Raw genomic sequence first — 22,988 nt, forward strand, 5'->3', positions numbered from 1 at the left:
TTTGATTTGATGAAATGAAAAAAATGCAATGTGCGATGTATTCAAACAAATATAATAACACAAAATATTATATATCTAGAAATTATATAATTGAATATTTTGCTAAATATTTTGTACAATGATTTTTTGATAATTTATTAAATAAGTGGAAATAAAAAAATCTTAAAAACGAATATATTGTGTTTTCTTGTAAAATTATCGAAACCAGTTATAACAACTCCACCATATTTGGAACGAATTTTTACGTTCTTATGGTCGCACAACGGTCACAACATCCTACACATTAATACACACGTTGCTGGAGATGTAGACATATGATTCATCCAGAATGATTTTTTTTTAAACTGTGTGATCGTGTCTCAGTCGAAAATATGGACACATGTATTTTTATAAATTTATATTTTTCTAATATTATATTTAACATGTATTTAATAAATTAATTTTTGCAATATTTTTAATTAATTTAATATAAAATGCATGCAAAAAATTCATTTCATATTTTAAATTCGTAAATAAACTCATTATTATTGAACATTATTGAATTATTACAAATATATAATTAATGATAATTTCTTCTTGACAAAAATAAATATTTTAATAAAATAATACAATATTGTAATTATAACAAAATCGTCAAATTACAATTATAAAAAATATAAATAAAACAGTGTTTACCTCGTTTAGATATATTATATTTACAACGATCATCTTTTAAACGATGAAAACAGTACTGCGAATGCGTGGTAAAGGATTCACATGACACGTCCTGTTACAATTCAGCCAACGCTTCAAATTCAAACTAACCAATGACGATGAACCGATCACCAAGCTCGACCAATAAAAACTCCCGAACATTCGAGCACTTTGACAAAATGTACGTATGTGTCGTACGTGTAGCCAAATGTTAACCAGTGTGAATCGTTGGTTACACAAAGATACTTGCATGTCGCAATAAAAGCAGCCAGCAAGTCCAGCGACCGTTCAGATCTCCTAGCATTATCCAGTGTATTGGTGATCGTTTCTATTTCTAGTATCTACCGTATTGTTCAATAATCGTTTCTTTGTTCTTTTAAAGGAAAAACAGGTAAGTTAAATGTTTATTTCCAATCTATAACGATAAGTTTGTTTGGTGACAAAGAGACGCCACGAACAAAGAGACCTCGCTTATCCACTTTTATACTTAATCAATGTTCAATACGAAACAAAGAAAGTGCCGTTGTTTTTTTTTTACAATAATCCTAAACGTCATCTTCCGCATTCGATTTATAATTTGACTGCAATACGTTTTTTTGAATGTGATCATGCGTAGAAGTAATCATAACTTCAAGTTTCTTTGATTGTGTTTAAATAATTTTGCTGAGATACATATTTCTCAAAAAATATGAAAAAGATATTTTATGTCATGAAATTATATGTTATTGAACATCAGATTAATGTATATATACCTGATTTTTTGATTGTTCTATTGTGCAAATGATTTTGAAAAATTTCGAATGTCATTTACTTTGTTTGGTATAGAATTAGTATAGAAATAATAAATACGTCATACGATATAATATTTTCCTCTTATCGTATCTTCAAAAATAAAAATATATATCATAATATCACAATATATATCAAAATATTTCAATTTTTTTCATTTTCTTCAAATTTAGTCGTAATGTATAAATAGCGTATATTTTTTTTACATACTTCCTTTGTTTGAAATAAGCTTCACGCGTGACATTATTATAATAAAAATGATTAAATATAATAAATACGTATATATTAAATTAAGAGGAAAATATTTATAGAAAATTTCAATGAACTATTTTTAACTTCAGTTTATAAAATCAGATATATTATTTTACAGTGACATACAGTTATTGCCACAATGGCTGCGGCTACTGAATCGCACGTTAATGAATGTAAGTGACAAAATTTCTATATAAAAATTCTTCATATTAATTTCTAAAAATAATAACAAATTAATAATTTTTATAATTAATATTTTTAATTTATACAATATATTTTTTTGAATTTAAAAAAAAAATCAATTATACGATATATTTGTAGGCAGAAGATATACCTTCTTATAATATATAAAATGTTTAATTTTTCATTATATCATGATTAATGATTCAATTGTTTTATTTTAAAGATTTGAATAATATAACTTATTAAATATTATATATACGAATATTTGTACACTTGTATACAATTAATAAGTATGTGTTACATATTAATGTGATTGATTACATGATTATTCAATGCATGTTATGTTTGATGATTTTTTCAAGTCATTATTTCTGACGAATTTCCAGAATTGTTATGAATAATAAATCAAAATTTTATGCCAAAAAAGAGGTTGTTCGCGAATTAGGCGTAATATTTTTGCACGTTCAATAATAAACTCAGCACAACAAAGGATTGTTAATTAAAGACAATTTAGATGGGAATAGGAATACACCCTAAAGCAGCGAAAAGTAGATAGTTGCCAAGAAGAGGTCAGAGCCCTCCATTGGCGTCCTCGGAGGAGTGTAGTCTGCAGTTTGCCGTGGCAACTGCAGCTTGATTCAACTGCAGTGCTCGAACGCTTTTCAGTGGTTCTCAATTATGAAAATGTCACTAAATTTTTTTCGATAAATCATTATTGTGATATTTTCATATTTGCAAATTAAATATTTATTCTATATTTAATAAAGATTAATTATTTTAATTTTTTTAAGTATAAACTCAAAATATATATTTATATCTAATTTCAAAAATTGATTTTGGATATTGGAATTTAAAAAATAAAATTTGCATTGTTCGTAAACTTATTCTTATATTTCAAATAATTCAATTTCGGTAAACATTGCAGAAAGTATTATGTTTTTGCAGAATAAAGTTTCATATAAAATTCGTGTAATAATTGAAAACATATCTTACATGACTTGAATATAGATTATTTTATACATCGCCTGATTGATATCAATTTCGCAATACGAATAATTATATGGAGAACAATTTTATTGATCTCCCATTACCGGATACACAGTGTAACGGAACCCGCATAAGTGTTGCGTATCGATAAATAATGCTGTTTCACAATTGAACACTGCGCCAATACTAACACGCGACTTAAACCTCGTTCCTCGCTCTTTTCACACTCTCCTCTTTCGATGTTGTGAAGAATGAGATTCAAGTTCCTCTTGCATCCGTAAAAGAGAAGACTGGCTCTGGTCGACTTTAAACAGCGTACACACGGTGACATTGAAGTGCGTAGGTTAATCGGATTGTTTGGTGCAGCGTGCAAGATATATCGGGTGAAATGTCCATAATCATTTCCTCTCGGTGAAACTCACCGTTGAATTTCTTCCTTCCTTAAAGGGCATGCAATGATAAATCACGTTTTAAAACGTGATGCACTTTTCTTGACCAGATCTCGATTTCGCTCGATTCTTTTTTCTTTTTTTCTTTTCTTTTTTTTTTTATTAACTTTTGAAATTTTTAAATATCAATTAAATATAATGAGTAAGTGAAACTCATTAAATATAATCAAGATAATCAACATTCCACGAATTTGCTCTTTCTTTTCAATTAAATATATTTTCTAATTAATTGCAATGGAATTATCTTACTTTGCTTAATTGCAGAATAAGTTTTTTTGGGATGGAGAAATATAATGATGTAATTTATATTATTGCGTTGGATGGAAATTTAAATGAAAAATGTTGGAAAGTTAACTGGAATTGAAAAAAAAAAAAAGAAAATCTTGGTAAATATCAAGTCTCGATTTCTATTAGAATACGTCGATTTCTGCGCAATTTACCACGGTTCGTGACCAGTGGAAAAAGGGGTGACTGCATTATTAACATCGCCTATTCCCTCGTTCCGAGTTCTGAAAATATTCCACGATATCGATCCAGGTGTAGGAGATTCATTCACTTTATGGCGTATCCTTCGACCGTAATGCGTCACGGAATCCCGACATTGCTATTGTTCGATCGTTCCTGTCAAATGGAAAAGTTTACGGAACAACGATTATTGTCATTTGCGTCCCATATTTTCTCACTTCGATTACCCGTGGTATTGTCCTCTACGATTTGTTTGAAATCATTTAAATACGGTTTATTAAAATATCGTTATACCGAATGAAAATTTGAAAAAAAAATCAAGAAAATGAATATAATAATCTAATCGTTTGAGAATAGAGGAAATGATATGTTAAAATAACAAATAATTTCGTAGAAAGGGCCATCTATTTTAAATGTCAAGTTGTTAACAAAAAGTATTGGATGAATTTCCTTAGAAACTAGAAAGGAACAAATGGTTGAGCACATCAACGGAACGAAATCACTTTTCAAGAACCGAAGAAATAAGATTAATAAATTTTTATATGTCTAAGTACGTTCTAAGTAAGTAAAATTCAACTAGAAGTGCTTAACACGGAACAATCGAAACAAGATTTCTCAGCATTCCACGAGTCCTCTTTAGGGGTGCATATTGCAAAGTCGTCAATTCGAAGATCATATTCTCGATGTCGCAGCTAAGCAAGGGCAGGATAGAGTGGTAGGGCTTGATTTATAAGAGACGCGAAATAGGGCGTTAGTTACGTAAAATCTTTTCGTATATTAAAATCGATAAACTGCGGAAAATTAATGAGTAATACTTTAAAAAAAACTGTCGATACTTCAAACTCATTCACATACGATATTTCGATATTATTTAATTAAAAAATATTTTCTTCCAACCAATTGAATTTTCCTTGGAAATTTATCGAATCGAAATACGTAAGAATTTATATTCACGATCCATAATTAAATTTTTTAAATTTGCAAAGATTAAAGAAACGCAAATATATATTTGGATAAATTGGAGAATTTCGGAAAAAAGCTCGCGAAAAAAAAGACATCGTTCATTGATCAGCAAGCATTGGTACAGGGTTGAGTCAAAATATAAGAGGCTCGAGCGGGTGGTTGGGGTTGGACAGATGGTATTTTACGCCTCCACATAGGCTTCCACACGTGCCTAGCGACCGGCACCTAGCCGGGTCCACGATATAGATATGTTAAGGCCGTTCGAGGTGGAGGTTGGAGGTTGGAGGTTAGCAGAGGTGGAAGGGTGGCTTGTCGTCGGGTAGGCTGTTCGCTGCAGCGTGGGGTGGTCCGCCGCGACTAGGGGCGCAAGAGGCGCCAGTGGGTGGATATTGAGCGACGCCGGGCGTCGTGGCGCACTGTGCGGATCAGTCGCCCTCCAGCCACCGCCCCAGATACGAGTTTAACCACTTCCGGCCCTCCTCTTTGCTCGGACGTGTCCTCTCGCCGATTCTTCGCTCTGCGCTCCCTCTTTTCATTCAACGTCGTAGTCGTTTGCCGAGCTTGTTTAATTTCGCCGAATACGGAGCGCGGTTGGCGCGTAACAGCAGTAACAACCGAATATCAGAAATATGTTGATCGGTCTTGTGCGCGACTCAGTGCTGCAGTGCTTCTGTCATAGCTGCAAAGCACCATTGGGCATCATAGGTGAGTGCTCTTATTACAATTCGCCACCTCTTGTCACAATTGGGAAGAAATGATGCAACCGTTTTTCGTATTCTAGTTTTTCTCCCTTTTTATATTCCTATGATAGTAGTATACGGAGCTAGAAGAAGGGAGGAGTCGATACAACGGTGAATGACTCCTCGCTCGAAGTGATGAGAAAGAATTCTTTTAATCCAATTTGTCATATCTTTGCGTTTATTTCAACATGGAATTTTCTTACCTCTATCCTCTATCTTTACCAATATCAACTTTAAAATCACCATTGTTAAACCGATTTTGTAAAAATATGTTTAATTATTTTATTTATTTATTTATTATTTTATTTACTAGATTTTTTAATTTGTAAACTATATTAAGAGTTTTTTTTTTCAACCATGGTCGAATATATATATATATATATATATATATATATATATATTCGAATTAATTTGATACAGGAGAGGCGAAGCAATTTCCTGTTTCCCTTAAACGTCCTCTCTTGTTAAATATACGCGTTTTGAACTTGATGGTATTTTTACCGCAGTCAACGATGGTCGATATTATGTTGGTATCGTATTATCCCAGGTAGCTGCAGTTCGATCAATTTCTTCTCTACCTTCTACTAATCGGTATCTATTGTATATTATCATCGATTAGTGCTGCTGATCCACCGTAAAAATTTAATCGGTAATATTCATTATTCTCCATTTTTATTTTAATTTAACATTTTAATTTGTTTTGAAATTACCTTTGTTTTATTATTTTCTAGTTTTGCGCCACTTCGTAACAATGGCAATACAATTATAAAATTCATTTTTTCCCTTTTCAATCATCGAGTTGCATCGAATTTCTGCATGTATTTAGAAAAATTGCAGAAATAGTCGATAAACGCACGTGCTCGATGGAAAGCCTCTACACAACGATCGGGGTGCGGCCCAAGATGGCCACCTTCGGTTGTTAACCGATAGCGAGGAGACGGTTGCATCGATTTCCCGATAATTAAAACGCGATTCCTGTTTTCCTGGTCCCTACAGTAATACGCCACTCATTGATTCTCAATTTTCGAAGCGGGAGATAGAAGGGGCAATGCTCCCTTCAAGAAGCCCAGCGGCAAAGGAAAGCCGCGAACCAAACAGCCGAAGAAAGTAAAGTTTATTAGTGAGTATATATCGCTTTTTAATTGACGAATCTCGCCATTGAACTATTTACTTTTAAATTAATTTCTACAATCAACTTAATAATTCGAATCAAATTTAATTACAATATTTATCCTTTAATTAGAAATCGTTTATAGTTAACAATTGATGATATAGAAAAAAAAAATCAAAAAAATTAAAATAGAAAACTTTATTGTTGAATATCTTGATATACATCTTTGTTTTATATTTTGTTAGATAGCATTGAAACGTGGATAAGCTTTCGATCGATTATCCGTGCATTCGCTGGAAAGTGCAACGAACTCGTGACAAACGGTCGCCAATCTATCGTCGATAAATTATAAATCGAAGCCGGCAAATGTCGGAAGAACACTCTGATATGGTGTACGTAGGATGGCTACTGAAATGTGCGTGTGTCGACGCTAGACGTCGCGGCGCCTAAAGACAATCGTCCCGTAGGCTGATCGATCTTTCCTTCTCGCGTCTCTGAGTCATACTTCCGTAATTGCCTCATGTACGAAGTCGAGTTGGATGGAATAAATGGAATGGAAAAATTTTTTGCTAAAGTGATTTATATCTCGTCGATCTGGTAGATGGATATTTTTTAATTCCATTGTGTTTGATAGGAAACAATATGTAAAATAGTGAAAAAAATATAAAGATGCTGTTGTTACGCATATATAGATTTTGGCCACATTACAAATGGCGATAATTAATTTATTTTATATTTCTGTAATTAATTGATATGATAAAAATTAATCATTGAATTATATCACAACATTCAAATAATTTCTTGTTTTATATTTATAACGTTAGATATAAAACATATATACATGAATACAAGTATTATAGTTTAATATTACATTTATATTAATAATATTTTTTTTAATACATTATTTTTTAGAATATATTAATATTTTTTTACATATATTAAACAATACTTAAGAAATAATTTTATTGAATCATCGATATTTTTACTAATTTATTTTATTTATTAATGCGTTATAGCAACTGAGATTCGATGCCAAGAGAAATCGAAGGGTGGATTGTGTTACGAGGTAATCTTAGCAGAACCAACAGTACCGAAAAGAGCACCGTCGCCCCCACAAACGAGTCCGACTCAACAAGTCGCTATTGAAGACAAGCTTCGAGCAGCAGAGGAAAGAAGACTTTCTTTGGAAGCTCATAAACTCGCTGCTCTTGCCGCTAAGCTTAGCAAAATTGAAGAAGCAGCTCGCAAAAAAGATGAACTTAGCGCTGCTTTCATCGCTGCGACTCGTGAATCTTTAGATGCTAAAATGAATAATACAGAAGAAAAGCGAGAGGCTCACATTGCAGAATTGAAGAATAAATTGAAAGAACACGTTAGTTCTGAAATTTTTTTTTTATATGTATAATTTTATTATTTAAATGTCATTATTATTATTGTGATTTTTGATTATAGTTAGAAAGTGTGGAAAAAACTCGTTTAAGTCTCGAACAACAGACTCAAGAAGTTCGTTGTGCCGTTGAAGAGAAGTTAAAATCTGCTGCTGCTCAACGCGATGAAAACATTAAAAAGATGCTGGATCGCCTTAAAGAACATGTTTGTATTATTGATTAATTTGTATTCGTAAAATTATTTATATATGTTGTATTATAATATGTATTATTTAATTTTTTTTATTTTTAGGAGGAACAAGTAGCCCGTGTACGTCAAGGATTAACTGAGCGCGTACAGCAACTTGAATCTCAAATTCAAGGCAAATTGGATCAAGCTCACGAACGTCGTCAGAATCTCGAACGTGAACAGAAAGAAAAGCTACGCAATCATGTAAGTCTGTTTGTACATCATTCAGAATTAAAATATTAGTTTTATGAACTTTTTATTGGATTATTTTGGCTAGTATCAGGAAGGATTTCTCGCTTCTGTAAAAGTATGTGATTCGGTCAAGTTTTGAAAATACAGGATGTGTAGGAATTTTCTAAACTTGGCTTTCTTATTAGTGGAAATCCTTTCTTACATTTTGTAGACAATGTTACCCAATAAGGGAATTTGAAATGGTCATTTAGAACACTGTGAAGATAGCAAAAGTGCGTCAGATAGCAGAGTGCGCCACGAGAGAACTTCTGGTGAAAAAGTTCGAATTTGACAAGAGGGTTTCTACTGCGGAGCAGAACCGACAGCGAGAGATTCAACGTCGTGTGCAGGCTATTCGCCAGCATGTAATTTCGTCCTTTTTTTGTTGATTCAATATTCTTATTGTCTCTGATTGAGTTTCACTGATTAAGTTTCAGTAGAAATTCATTAGGTTACAGTTATCATTAGAATTTTTAATCAATTTTAATCGTGCTTCACCATATTATGTTGCAGAAAATCTTCGTTATAGGAATTCAGTTATATTATGTATAATTATACATCTAATTTTTTTATCATTTTCTTTTCAGCATGATCCTGCATTTATAAGCTATTATACTTTATAATAGATGTTAGCTTAATATGAGTATTAGCATGACATAATTAAACATTTTTAATTTAAAATAGATGATCCTTATAAATTGTCAGTTTAAATTATCATTTCTTTTTTCTTTTCCTAAAGGAGAGGCGTGCGGAGATGGTAAGACAGAATAAAGCAGCTCTATCTGAACAATCTGCCTTGCCTGCTGAAAAGGAGACTGCTAGCTCTGGGTAAAAACGTTATTCTTAATTGCAATCCTCGTTAAAATATCTTTTCATCGTTACAAAATCGAGGAAAGAGGAGAGCGGGATTTGACTACAAGCTTGCAGAGTCACTCGCTGAATAGATCATCGGAGTTATGTGTTTAAACCTTGAAATAAACTAAGGAGTTGCACTCGCTGTGCTTTATCAGACTCCATTACGCTTTGTGCCATTTTCGTTCGCTGAAAGAAAATTAAAGAACTTATGCAAGCGATTTAATAGTAGTTGAAGAAATTTGCAATTTTAATGGTTTTATTTTATTACAATGGATGGGGAATTAAATATCCAGTTAGATAAAATATTCGAAATGATTAAAGAAACGTTTATATTGTGGAGAATTAATCAATTTTTCCTCTCACTTTCTACTTGTGCAAGGAATATCACTGCCTTTACCTAAATACACTTTTTTTTTTTTTTTTTTGTTTTTAAGTGTACACGAATATATGTACTAACATGTACGAATATTTGATTGAAAGATATGGCGTGTAAAATATTTTCAGTTATAACGTGCCTACCACTTACACAATTGTGGATCTTCTAAAAGATGGCATTAAAAATACCTTATGTATTGTGGTCGATTGTGTATGTCAATAATTAATATTTTATAATTCTTACAATACTTGTTTTTGTATATTTTCTTTTTTATTAATAATTATGATATTGTTGTTTAATCATTTATCTCATTAAAAAATTTATTTTGTTTAAATTTAAAATCAAAAAAAAAAAACAAATTAAATCATAATCGTAATTATCGCATTCAAATGTTTACAATTTTTTATTCCTATTAATTATTTTTTTTAACTCTTATATCTTTTTTATATAATTTTTTGGTGTTTTGTTCATTAAAAACTTTGCTTTTAATCGTAGAATAATGATAGAATACTATCGCTACAATTAGATTTTAAGTGGTAATTGCGACCATATGTGTGTACACATACCATATATAATAACTATACATATGTATGTGTATGGTATGTGCCGACATGTAAGCACACTTATAATATATATAATAGTGCTTTATACTAGGCTTGAAAACTTTAAAACCATTTTGTACTCGATCATTGTAATATTACTGCGCTAACTGAACAAGATTCACAAAATATGTAGTCTAATTGAATATGATAATATGATGCTTCTGTGATGACTTAATTATTTGTCAAAAATGTGTAGTGTTTAAGTGAGAATGTGAGAGAGAGAACGGAGGAGAGAGAGAGACATTTAATTCCTCTATGCTTGAACGGATACCGTGGCTAGGGGCCTTAATTTTGTTCATATATATCATCGCTGGAAGTACTAGAAGTAAACACCGTACCGGAGCAAAGTTTTCGCAAATATTTTCGCAAATTCTTCTCGTAATGTAATAGGCAGCTAATGGTTCCTCGGCCTTTTTAGATATTCATATATATAGGGGATACCATAAACGAGAAGAAACTTTTAGCTCTGGTCACGGTATCATCATAAAAAAAAAGAGATAAAAAGAAGATATGTCGCAGTGATATTGCAACCGATACCTTACTATCTTAGGTATTGAAATTGCACAGAAAATTTTTACAAGGGGCTATTGCAAATTAATGCGAAGAAAAAAGATTAATTAAAAAAAGAGATTGAAAAAGAAAACATTAGAATTTTTATGTCGACGAATATATAACTGTAACACCTATATTGCCGAGTGTTGCGGTTAATTTGTCACGTGTTGCAACATCAAGAAAACAGATAAAAGATTTCATTTTTCTTGCGGTTATGACAAGTGATGAATAACGTCTATTTTTGCATAATTGTTGTGATCTTTTGCAAAATGTATTTCGTATAATTATTATATAGATGCCCGACGTATGTATATTATGATTGTCCTCTCTTTTCAATTTACGTTATAATATATAAATATATATATATATATAGATTTCTATGCGATGGTATATATATGTAATATGGTTACTAATGTACGTATGGTTTCTTGTGAGCTTTGGTAATTGTCTTATAGTGGAGCGACAGAAGCAAATCAATTCTTGCAAAACCATTATTATAAAATAAATTTCTATTGGAACAAAAAAGATATCGCGAGAAACCAATTTTTTAATGATATATCGGTTGCCTTCGACATTTATTTAAGCTTTAATTGAAATAATATGTGTTTAAAAAAAAGAGAATCTCATTGTGTGAAGTAAAAGGCCATACCTACACGCACTTACGTTAATTTGTTTTTTATTACAAGTACCCTTTTAATTAATTTCTCCTTGATTTATTTCATAAATTTGAGTATTATTATTTTATTAATTAAAACATTATAATTTGATAAAAATATTTTAATTGAAATTTTTTCATTTTTAGAGCGTATAGATTTGGCGCCGTGATTTTAGTCTACAGTTTAAACATAACCAACTCTTGGTAAAACAGATTATTTTGAAATCTTAACAATGTTATTTAATTTCCTATGAATCGAAGAGCCCTGTTCATTATGAAAAAAATATATCGTATTTTCATCATAATAATTTTGCTACTTATATTAATATTAGTTATTTAAAAACTTATTATAAAATATTATATATAGAAAATTACTATTATAATTTTCTTATAATCTTTTAATTTTGAAATTAAATTATTCGAATATAAGGAAAATATAGATACGTCACCAAGATTCAGATGACGTCACGAGCTGTCGAATGGCCGAAAGCCAAAGGCTAAACGAAACGGCGGCAGGCTTTATAGCCGAGTAGGTAGAGGGCAAATGGCTGCCGTGCGGGTGAATAATAATGCGTAGCCAGTGTAAGACAAGTGATAAAAATCGTGATAAAGTGCGTGTACGATGTTACTGAAGAGCCGATTATCGGAGAAGAAGAACAGGAGGCATCATGGGAAAAACACCAAAGCCACAGCCGGTAAGTGGATAGATTGGTATGCCAGGAAATTTGCGAAATGGTTCGCCTGCCAGTCGACGAGATAGCCCTGCTGCGTTCTCGGTCCCTCTAATCGTTTTCCATGGTATCAACACAATATGGCCGAACATGTAAAAATTAATTACGTGTTTTAATTTACGTTCAGTGAATAAGTATGAAATTAACTATTAAATTTTATATAAAAGTGTATTCAATGTAAACAATGTTCTATTTGCATATTAAAATTTGAAATTCTTGTTTGAACCGATAAAATTTCAATATGTAATTCGATATGTATTTTTTGAAGTAAAAATATTTTTATATGTTTTAAAGAATCATAGAATGCTCGATTGCAATAATGTCAATTATTAGGGTTATGCATAAAAACATATACATTTTAAAAAAGAGAAAGAAATAATTGCGTATTTATATTTTACTTCGTAAAGATAACTATTGATCTTTTGTGATAATTAAATTAAACAATTTTATGATTAAAGCAAAATCAGTAATATACATTATTATAAAAGATAACATGCGCTACAAAGCATTTAGTGAGGTTATGCTGTTTTCAATATGGACGCCTCAATACGCTGCATATATAAATGCATTTCTTTCTCGTGTATTTGTAAACATGATTCATAGTTGGTTCTGATACTTTAGATATCAGTTGATTCTTAGTTCTCTGTCAGTCTTGGTACGAGTTTACCATTGGAATACGATAATAAGATTTCTTATATAAATTCAAATCAAACTTGAGAATAAATTAATATTCGTTATGTATCAAACATAACGATTTATCAATAAATTTGAATTTTATTTCTTCATTTAACGTGCAACTGATATTGTTATTATTTAACATTGGTTATATTTTTTAGTTGGGTATAAAATACTATTCTTTTAAAATATATTATTATAATAAAATTTGTAAGGCATTGACTTCTTTGTGTTAATTGCGTAGCTATTTTCGCATTAGATTACTTTCAATTAGAATCGTCTTATTTTACGAATAATTTTTTTTTCTATGTAAAACGAATCAATATTTTATATATTTTTATTTCTATATAAACAAATTTTCAAGAATTTTTGTTAATTAATTTATATTTAATTAAATATAAAAATACGCCATAAAATTATTATTTTAGACATTATCTGTAACTACTTACATGTATATATAAAATAGATGATCCATGATATGTATTTCTAACATTAATAATATTTACCTTGATACGCTTTAATCTTATGCAATACTACTATTATATATATAATCAAAAGTTACTATTATTTTTTCTCAAAATATTTATATAACATTTTGGATTTATTATTTTCAAATACAATTTTTACATCAACGACAATATTCGCGCAAATAATAATAAATTTATTAAGACAAAACTGTTAAATTGTTCCTATTGTCGATAATTTTATAGGAATACAATTTATAGATTTAATTGAATTATTACAAAACTATTTCAACGAGATGAATTTGTTTCGCACACATCACACGGAAGGTGCGTGTTAGTGAAACCGTGAAAATGCATTCTTAGCATGCTGCGATAAGAATAGAGCAAGAAAGATAGAGTAAGATAACAAATAGAGGAGAGGTACGTACATGTTCGTACATAATACGTACAACTGTGTGCGTACATACCGTCACAGTATCGTATGGAAACATACATTCAATAGTTTCACACAAGGATAATTGTATAAGTGCATGTGTTACCATGACGATAAAGACGCGGATCGATGTTTTTAACCCGACGGAACGCATCAAGTTGATTTCGCGTTCGATACCTTGCGATATTTCTGTCTTCGTATTGCGCTTTTCCGTTCCTTTAGCATGTCATATATCTACAACTTGATCGATCGAGTTTACCACATGCAATTTTTACGATAGAATTAGAAAATTTGGGAAATTTTTATAAGTTTCGTAAAAATTTGTTTCATTTTCCTTTGTCGATGAATATTTAAAGAATAAATTTGATTTTTAATTTTTTTTTAATATTAAGCGATATTTAAAAAAGAAATATTGATTGAATAAAAATAACGAATGATATTGTTTTTTTTTTTTACTTAACAGTACTTATTTGTAGTCGATGATAGATAAATTTTTAATTTAAATCATATATAAATTTATTTATCGTTAATATAAATGACTAGAGCGCGTTGTCAATAAGAAGAATGAAACTGTTATTCTTTTTTTATGGATTACTTGGTCGTTTTTCTTAATCGTTACTACAATTATCAAGGAAATACAAAATACGAAAATATGAGAAAACGAAGATGTCGTTAATGTAACGAGAATAAAGACCGTTCACATAGAACTCGACCATGATAAGAAAACTAATTATCATTTACACTCATTAACGATGCTTGACGGGCCACGTGGCTTCTAACGCTTTCGAAATATATATATTTTTTTTTCTTCTTCTCGTATTTTTTCTCGAAGTAATTACAATCATCGGAATGTAAATTATTATCTCGTTCAATTCTATCCGAAAATTTCTGCGTTTCTCAAACAAGATAACATATTATTATTGCGTCTGTAACATCTAGAAATACATTTTACAATCAGAGTTTGGTTTTTGAAAATCTCTTAATTTCATGATAATTCAAATCGATGGTGATATTCGTTGAAATCGTTCATTGACCAATTTTATGATCTATTTGTACTGTTTTTTTTTTCTCGATACGATAGCGATGCCGTGATATCGACTTTATAAACTTTGTCCAGCTATAGAATCTGTATCTTGCAACAGCCAAATAACCATAATGGCCCAGGTATCTCTGACAGATATCTTTCGAATAGGATAACGGTATAGGTAATATACAAGTGGGTAAATTAAGTGGAACTAGTTTCCTGCGTTCCTATGAATTTTTAAAATTATTTTACATGTATCATTGAAAATAAATATTCAAAAAGATAAAAATTATGTATTTTACTATATTAATTAAAAATCGAATCAATTAGGTTAAAATTAAATTAAGTTAAAAAAAGATATAATTACTTTCAAAATTTTTTAAACGTGCTAACATCGGAGTGTCATTTATCATTGTGAATATTATATTATATATCGAAAAATATATTTTGCTCGTACGATCGAATCGTAATTCTAAATATCGATTGTTCCATCGTACACTTCGTTAAGCCGATACGATATTATTATTAATATAGCGTACAACGGGATTAATTAATAGACATTGATCGAAAGAAAGGGAAAAAAAAAAAAATAAATCAATTGAACCCTTATCGAAATTGTCCAAAGTTGTACGAATGCATGGCTTCGTAGTGTATATAGGCGGTCTAATTGATGGCAACGAACGGACCTCGGCCTAGCGCAGCGAATCTAAACGACCGTTTTAATACCGATGCAAACCTATTTGAATAATAATCGTTTTATCGATTCGTATTCGATGCAGCGGGATTATTCTCCCACTTTTTTTTTTTCATTATTCGAAAAAAAAAAAAATGTTTATTTCTATCGTAATCGCTTATGTTTATTTTCGAATTCTTTACTTTTCTCTCTTCTTTTTTCAATATTTTAAAAAAATCTTTTTTTTTTCTTTTTTTTTTTTTTTTCGCCGAATCACTTTACATCTTCATGTTTTGGTCCAGAGTTCGGGAGACTTAATTCGGATATTTGGATGCGAATGCATACGCATACGTTGGCGAATTATCATACGCCTCTAAAAGTCGTCAAGGACCGGTCGGATTTTACGTTTTTGCATCGAGTCCGAGGAAAAATTTTCTCGAAGGAATAACGGTCAATGAATCCAACGACGGGTGTTAAGCGACTCAAGGCCTTTGTAATCTAGTTTCAATCACCGTCAATCTACACTGATCTTAACAATTTATGACGGTGCCACCTTCTCGGTCGATGCAGCCTTTCTCTCTCTCTCTCTCTCTCTCCATTCTCTCTCGAACAACTTTCTTCGTTACAGATATGTCGATTTTTTTTATCGTCTCCCTTTTATGGTCCCTAAATATCATTAATTCCATTTAATCCCTTCGTTCATTGCTATTAAAATATTAAATATATAAATCCTGTAACAATATAATTAATATAAATATTCTAAATCTATATTTAAAATCGTATTTTACAGATTAATTTGTCCGATAAAAAAACACGATTGGCTTTCATCTCGGACTTTCAATCGGAAATTCACTCGGAAGTCCTCTATTTTTTTTTTCCTTTTTTTTCCTTTTTTTTTTTTTTTCTTCCCCTCCCGGTCGTCCACTGCATTTCATTTGGCCTACAATTCCTGCCTGACCACAGAGGGACGACTGGCGCCGCGGCGCCCGACACCGCCTCTTTAGATCCTATCCGTCCTCGCCGTGCTTTATCGCGGGGGTTACATTTAGCAAGAAAAATCGTGCTATTTATTTTATAATCAACTGGCCACGCAGGCTCACGGCGCATATATATGCGCGTACGTATGTGTACGAATCGTCGCGTGTGCGAATTTTGATAAAAGAAAAAAAAAAAATAATTTTTTCCCCTTCTCTCTCTCTCTCGCTCTCGCTCTCTCTCTCTCTCTCTCGCTCGTTCGCTCGCTCACTCTCGCTCTCTCTCGCTTCCATTTCAAAGCTAACCGGCCGATTAACGACGCTCGGTTTAACAACGAAGGAAATAACATTGGTTGGGCAATAATTTTCGAACGTGTCTATTTTAAACGTCTATTTACGCGATTTCTCTCCGCGAGTCCACTCCGAAACCATCGCAAAATATATTACATAAACACGGTTATCATCGTCGTCGTCGTCGTCGTCGTATTATCAACCGGTCGAAATTGTAATGCAATCGCGCGACGGATTAATTTCTCCTTTCTTCACACACACGAGAGGGAGGGGGGAGGGGAATCTCGCATCTTCGACATCTTCTTAATTCAGAACAGCGCCCGTTGTTTCGAGCATTGGATTCGCTATCTCGCTTGACACTTAACTTCTGAAGATTGCCGTTGGATTTCTAGCTACGCTTATCTGCGGACAGTTACGTAAGAGAGCCGGCTATCGATTCGTATCCTTTCGCGTGTTCCAACGCGAAAAGACGGTTGAAAAGAATCTTTTTTCCCCCCCTTCCTTTCTTGAGAGTGTCGATCCTGCTACTGTCACACGCGCCGCAATTTTATCGTATTCGCGTCATTTAGGCCTTGCGTCTTGTGCATCGAGTGTGATAATACGCGAATTATCTGGTTGACGTTCGCGTCACCGTGTTAAACGTACGACAATTTTTGTAAAAATTCAAGAAGAAGAAAATATACTAAGAGGGAAGAGGAGAAAGAAAAATAAGAATAAAAAAGGAATCCACTTCCGTGTACAACTCACTATTGGACACCTTTGCTAATTTTAAATATAATCTTAGGTGAAATAGGTTTATAGGATAGGATCTTTGGAACGATATTAATTTACTTTTTTCCTTTTAACGTGCATGATAAACGTCAACTTTAACAGGCTAACCGCGTGTATCTTTATTTATCCGTATCTTAACACTTAAAAGATTGAAGATTTTTTTTCTCTCTCTCTCTCTCTCTCTCGAACTAATATTATTACTAGTTCAGCGATGATAAATTTTCTAGATATATATAATACAAAATATAAAAATCTTTATTTTATATTCTAAAGATAGATCGTTTATTTCGAGCTCATTCTCGAAATTGTCCCAATTTCGATCGAACGAAGATCCCCGTTTCTGATAAAACTTATCGTTCAACATGACCTAAAAAAAAAAAAAAAAAGAAAAAAAAAGAGAGAAAAAGCGTATAGATTGAAACATATGTCACAATTTAACGAGATCGATCAACGTTGAGAATGTTTGAGCATTGATCACTTACGTAATGCAAATTTTTTACGGTTGAGGAGCGCGTTGAACCGATTATCGAAGGGAAAAACTCGAGCACGATTCTTTTTTCAATCGCGATCGCGATTTCTTGTTTCGTTCTCGATTATTGATCACGTATCGGATGAAATCTTGGTAAAATTTATCGAATCAATATTTCGTCATTATCGAGGAAATTTTCAAAATTCAATAGAATATAGAGAAACGATAGAATTATAGAAGAATATTCTTGCAGAATTCGCGAATAGTATTTTTCTAGTTTACCGCAAGGGGGACCGACGGGTTCTGAGGTTCTACGTTCGTTTCACGTAGCTCCAAAAAACCCGCTTTCGTGAGTCCTTTGGGTGTTGGCGTACCCACGGACCTGAGCCAAAAACCAATCCACTATTTTTTCAAACCGCTTCCTTTAATATCTCGTAATTTGTTTGAACCTGCTCTCATAATTCAAGATAAACGTAGAGATACTTGACTTACACGGATCGATTTCGATAGAGATTGTGCTAATCTAAATTTGAGTACTCCTAAAAAAGAAAAAAAAAATCTTTATTTCCAATAAGAATTTAAAAGTAGAGTATATAATTTAGAGTTTAAAGAGTTTGTTAATATTAGTTCAATGTTTCGAACGAACGAAATGCTTGCTGCTCTTACATAAATTTATAAAGCAAATTTCGAAAGTGTATAATACGCAAAGCCGGAATGTGTCCTCGGCTGTTCGACTGGCGGTGGAGACTGGTTCTCTCTGGCGAGGAGGAGACGCGAATATGTCGAATAAAATCGCGAATGCGCATGAAATCATCATCGGGAGTTGTGCGATACGGGGGGATAAATTTGCGTCAGAGGCGCAACACTGGTTGCCTAGCAGAGACGAGATATCGGTTTTTATATTTGTTTGTATACGACGAACCGTTCCTTCGATTATACACGATGGATATAACGTCGATCGAGATGTATATCACCGAGATGTGTATCGCGTATTTTTTTTTTTTTTTAATAAGAGGAAGTCGAGATGTTATCTATCCTATCGTGTACATATACGATATTCGCTGGCAACCGGTCGACTACGATTAAATTATACCTCTGTTTCTATTTAAAATGAGAGGTTTCTCCAAGTATGCAAGAAAAATCTCAAGGTGGGAGATTTCTTGCGAACGTTTATTAACTTTTTGATTATAATAATACGCAGGTGAATATACGCGGTGTTTTTACGCTTCTTGAATTTATCTTAATGTTCTTTTTTTTTTTTTTATATGTATAATATAATCAAAACACATATACAAGAATTTCGTGTGAAAAGTTCAAGGTGACCTTTGATTTGTTGAAGATATTAAATTTAAAAGATAAATATTATGTATATGTTAATAATCATTTTTTTCTTCTTCTTCTTCTTCTTCTTCTTTGTTGCAATACCTATCTGATTTTTCATTTAAATAATAGGAATTCTATTGCATAACATATATTGTATAATAAAATCGATCGTAAAATTGCGTCTAGACTGTGCTGAAGGTATATAATCACCAGACGTACATGTACTAACGTGAACGCAATAATTCAAAGTCGCTTATCAACGTTGACTGCCAAACGAATTTGTATGTACATAAGTCGTAATATTTTGTCTTTATTTTTACGCGTTCTAATATTTCTACGTATATGTATATACATGTATATATATCTTATTCGAAAATTAAATTACCTCGTAATACATTTAATAATAGATATTTTTGTCAATCGTAAGATTAATGAATGAATATTAGAATGAATATTAGAATATTCTAAATTGTATCGTATAAACGAAGAAAGGATAAAATTCGATTCTCTCTTCGGATTCGAATTTATAATACGTAGGATGATTCACGTGAAATCAAATTAAATATACAAATCTCTTGTTCGAGTATTGGCCAGCCGTCGACATCTGGCCGGATTTCAAAATTCCCGCGAAATTTCGGCGAAAGGCCCTCACCATCACGTTTCCGCGTTACCTCGCCAAACGTTCGAACGTCACGAATCTGGAATAAATTCTGTGTTTACCTCATGCATCAGTGAACGTGTCGTGTACACGATACAGCAATCGACATTTGCTCGAATCATTTCATTCAATATTGGATGCAAAGTCGTAAAAAAAAAATCCGCGGCTATTATTTTTTTTCTTTTTCGGCCTTGGCTGGAAAATCCGATAATGCGTTCGATATACTCGAGTATCCACTTCTCGTCGATCGTTCCTTTCGATCCAGAATTCATCTCGTTTGTCGCTTTATCGTTTCGATTTTTCGAGACTCGATGTGTACCACTATTTTTCCTTCGTGTTGATATGAGGTAACGGTGGGGGAGATTTATCGGAGAAAAACCAGTTTACGGGAGGCGACGCTCACCCTTTCCTGTCCCTCTTTCGTATTCGTAGAGCGCGTTTTAATCGGCCTTGTCGCTACCTTGTTTGAATTCGTGCTTCGAGCAAAGAGAAAATATGAAATATCATAACGTCCTTGGCAAACGAATGTCGTTCGAATCGAGTCACGTTGAAAAATTGCTTTTGTACTTGTTTGGAAACGTAAAATGAAAATCTGTCGCCTGATTTTTTCTTCTTCTTCTTTTTTTTTTTTTTTTTTTTTATTTTTCTTCTTTTTGCGTCGATAATTCTAGTCGACGCTCGAAAAAGAAGAATCTCGATCATTTTTACGGCACGTATTATTATATACGAATATTGTTTCATTGAATCTTTCCGTAATCAATTAACTACTTTTTTTTTTTTTTCTTTTTTTTTTTTTTTCAAGGCACATTATGGAAATGAGAAGAATGAATAATTAATTTTCCATTTAAAATTCCGTATATATAGTAATATCAAATCACAATTATTTTAAATGACGACAACTCGACATATAAATAACATTTTTTTTTTTTTTTCCTTTTTTTTTTTTTTTTCTTTTTTATTCACGTTCTATCATATTTTGCACAAATTAGAATTCATAGACGATAATGTCATAATTCCTTTAGAAGAATTATGATTCGCGTCAATACACGTTTCAAAGATATTCCCAAGATTGAGAATACCGAAGCGGTATAAATAAAAAAAAAAGAAAAAGGCAGAGAACAATCGAAATTATTAACATTATCATCCGGCTGTTCTAACTAGCCTCGACTGAACACCATTCACCGCGTTTCGCGTTCAAAGCATCCTCCATAGATCGCGTTTCTGAAACGAAGAAACGAATGAATTCGCGTCAAGGGTGAAACATCGTGGCGATGTTCTTATTATGTCAAACCGAACAAGATGTGTACAATTTTGACGATCTTTCACAGCTTATTCCTTTCCGCATTGATCTTTCGATCGCGTAAACACGATGACTTCCTGTGACATCCTGTGTTAAAAATCGAATGTAAATTCTTGCATCGCCGTGTCGTGTCGTGGTGTCATATCGTATTAAAAGGCGTTGTCGATACGAGGTGTTTTCTCGTTTTTTTTTTCTTCTTTTTTTTTTTTTTAATTCCAATAACGAGATGCAACAAGATGTATGTATAAAGCGTGTGTAACGGTTCATTCCACCGGCAAAGAGATTCGCGCCATGTCACGTAACTCGTTGCACAAGATAAGTCTAGTGGCGACGTCTCACGGTGACGCATTTTCGTTCGAACGATGGATTTCGTGTAACACGGACCAGCGTAAAATCATTGTAAACATTGTATCTCAACGTGACTATCGTACGATAGAAACTTGATAACGATGACAAATGATAGTATTAACCGACTTCAATTACGATCCTCGAGTCTACACGGCTCGATTTCTAAAAATTGAACGATGTGCGATATATCTATTCCGTTGGTCCGTCCATTATTGTCACCGACGATTGTCATCGCGGCTTATGGAAGAGATAGACCTAAATACTCGTGCTCCGCTCGATTAATAAGACCAATTGCAATCGTTAAAAACGCTCGCGTTTTCTTCACGCTTCGAACAAAGGAAACGATTAACGCCGTATCGCGCCTCTCTCTCTCTCTCTCTCTCCCCCTTTCGAGTTAATTAATAAACCGATGATTCCTCTTGATAAACTCGAATTGAATTTTTCGAGCACCCGTTTCGAGTTTAATTCTCGCGATAAAGTCAAGTCGATTCGATTCTTCGATCGAGCCGTGTACTTACATCACAGGTTGTTTCAATTTTACCAGTCGTGATATATCGTTGTCATCGCTTTTCCCAATATTACGATACATCTGTATTCGTTACTGTTTGATATTGATGTTTCTTGAATGTATTTCTTCTTTTTTATTCTGATTCATATTCATCGAAGAAAAATAAGTTTTATAATTTTAACATCTAAGTATAAATATATATACGCGTATCGTATTTCTCATTTGATATTTTCGTGGAGAAAGAACAGGATAAAAAGAGAAATTCGCTCGAAAAATTGTTCCAATGTTACAACACTAACAATTTCTTTACTCTTGGAAAGTTTTCTATTGTTCGAGTGCTTTTAGTTTCGCGTTGTTGGTAATACTGCTCGCCAAGTATTGGTCGAGGATAGATGTCGCTTTTAGAGTTGTAGCAGCGTACATACCCATTTGTCGTTGTTTAACCTCTCGCGAGTTACTAATTGGCGCCCTTTTGTGTCTCTTATTTCATCATTAAAATACTGTTGAATTAAATATGCTTAGAATCACGCTTAGTTCTTTTAAATCCTTTGAGCGAGTGTTGTTTTATTTCAAAAACAGAATATCATCGACGTAATTATTAAAACTCGTTTTTTTCTTCTCTTTAAACCACAAACCGTCATTTTTATATTATTTTTCTCCCATTCCGACCCTTGATAAATTCGACCCTGAAAAGATTGAACGAGTCCCTAGCGAAATCCAATCTTGTTATACGTATCTCGAGTCGCGCCACAAGGGAATCTCAATCTTCATTGGGTCAAAGAGTAACCACCCATCGCGATCGTATCGCTTTTTTATATCGATCACG

At 32.5% G+C, this 22,988-nt stretch overlaps 2 protein-coding genes across 4 annotated transcripts in view; both read left to right on the plus strand.

Moving 5' to 3' along the window:
* Positions 1-897: 897 nt before the first annotated feature.
* LOC552651 (stress response protein NST1) lies at positions 898-11,527 on the plus strand. 3 transcript variants are annotated; one of them, XM_625026.5, is made up of 7 exons: positions 898-1,084; positions 1,853-1,907; positions 7,649-8,004; positions 8,085-8,225; positions 8,313-8,453; positions 8,693-8,845; positions 9,220-11,527. In XM_625026.5, exons 2-7 carry the CDS (start codon positions 1,874-1,876, stop codon positions 9,310-9,312), a joined length of 918 nt encoding a protein of 305 aa, XP_625029.2. In that variant the 5' UTR covers positions 898-1,084; positions 1,853-1,873; the 3' UTR covers positions 9,313-11,527. The 3 variants fall into 3 exon arrangements, with proteins under 3 accessions (XP_625029.2, XP_006566426.1, XP_006566427.1); XM_006566363.3 differs by lacking the exons at positions 898-1,084; positions 1,853-1,907 and adding exons at positions 5,101-5,486; positions 6,552-6,641; XM_006566364.3 differs by lacking the exons at positions 898-1,084; positions 1,853-1,907; positions 8,693-8,845 and adding exons at positions 5,111-5,486; positions 6,552-6,641.
* A 477-nt stretch (positions 11,528-12,004) lies between these two features.
* The window catches only part of LOC408354 (nuclear factor of activated T-cells 5), a 49,640-nt gene continuing 38,656 nt past the window's right edge, over positions 12,005-22,988 (plus strand). The window contains exon 1 of the mRNA XM_026443842.1: positions 12,005-12,215. Within this exon, the coding sequence (XP_026299627.1) occupies positions 12,143-12,215 (73 nt within the window). The 5' untranslated portion in view covers positions 12,005-12,142. The remainder of the gene's footprint in view (positions 12,216-22,988) is intronic.

This window comes from Apis mellifera, linkage group LG11 (assembly GCF_003254395.2).
Source record: "Apis mellifera strain DH4 linkage group LG11, Amel_HAv3.1, whole genome shotgun sequence".
Lineage (NCBI taxonomy): Eukaryota > Metazoa > Arthropoda > Insecta > Hymenoptera > Apidae > Apis > Apis mellifera.

Bases quoted from the DNA above. Each gene is read 5' to 3' on its own strand.
- LOC552651 (XM_006566363.3), top strand. From the start codon at position 5,411: ATGTTGATCGGTCTTGTGCGCGACTCAGTGCTGCAGTGCTTCTGTCAT. The intron at 8,226-8,312 runs GTTTGTATTATT...TTTTATTTTTAG, and splicing joins TGGATCGCCTTAAAGAACAT to GAGGAACAAGTAGCCCGTGT. The intron at 8,454-8,692 runs GTAAGTCTGTTT...ATGGTCATTTAG, and splicing joins AAGAAAAGCTACGCAATCAT to AACACTGTGAAGATAGCAAA.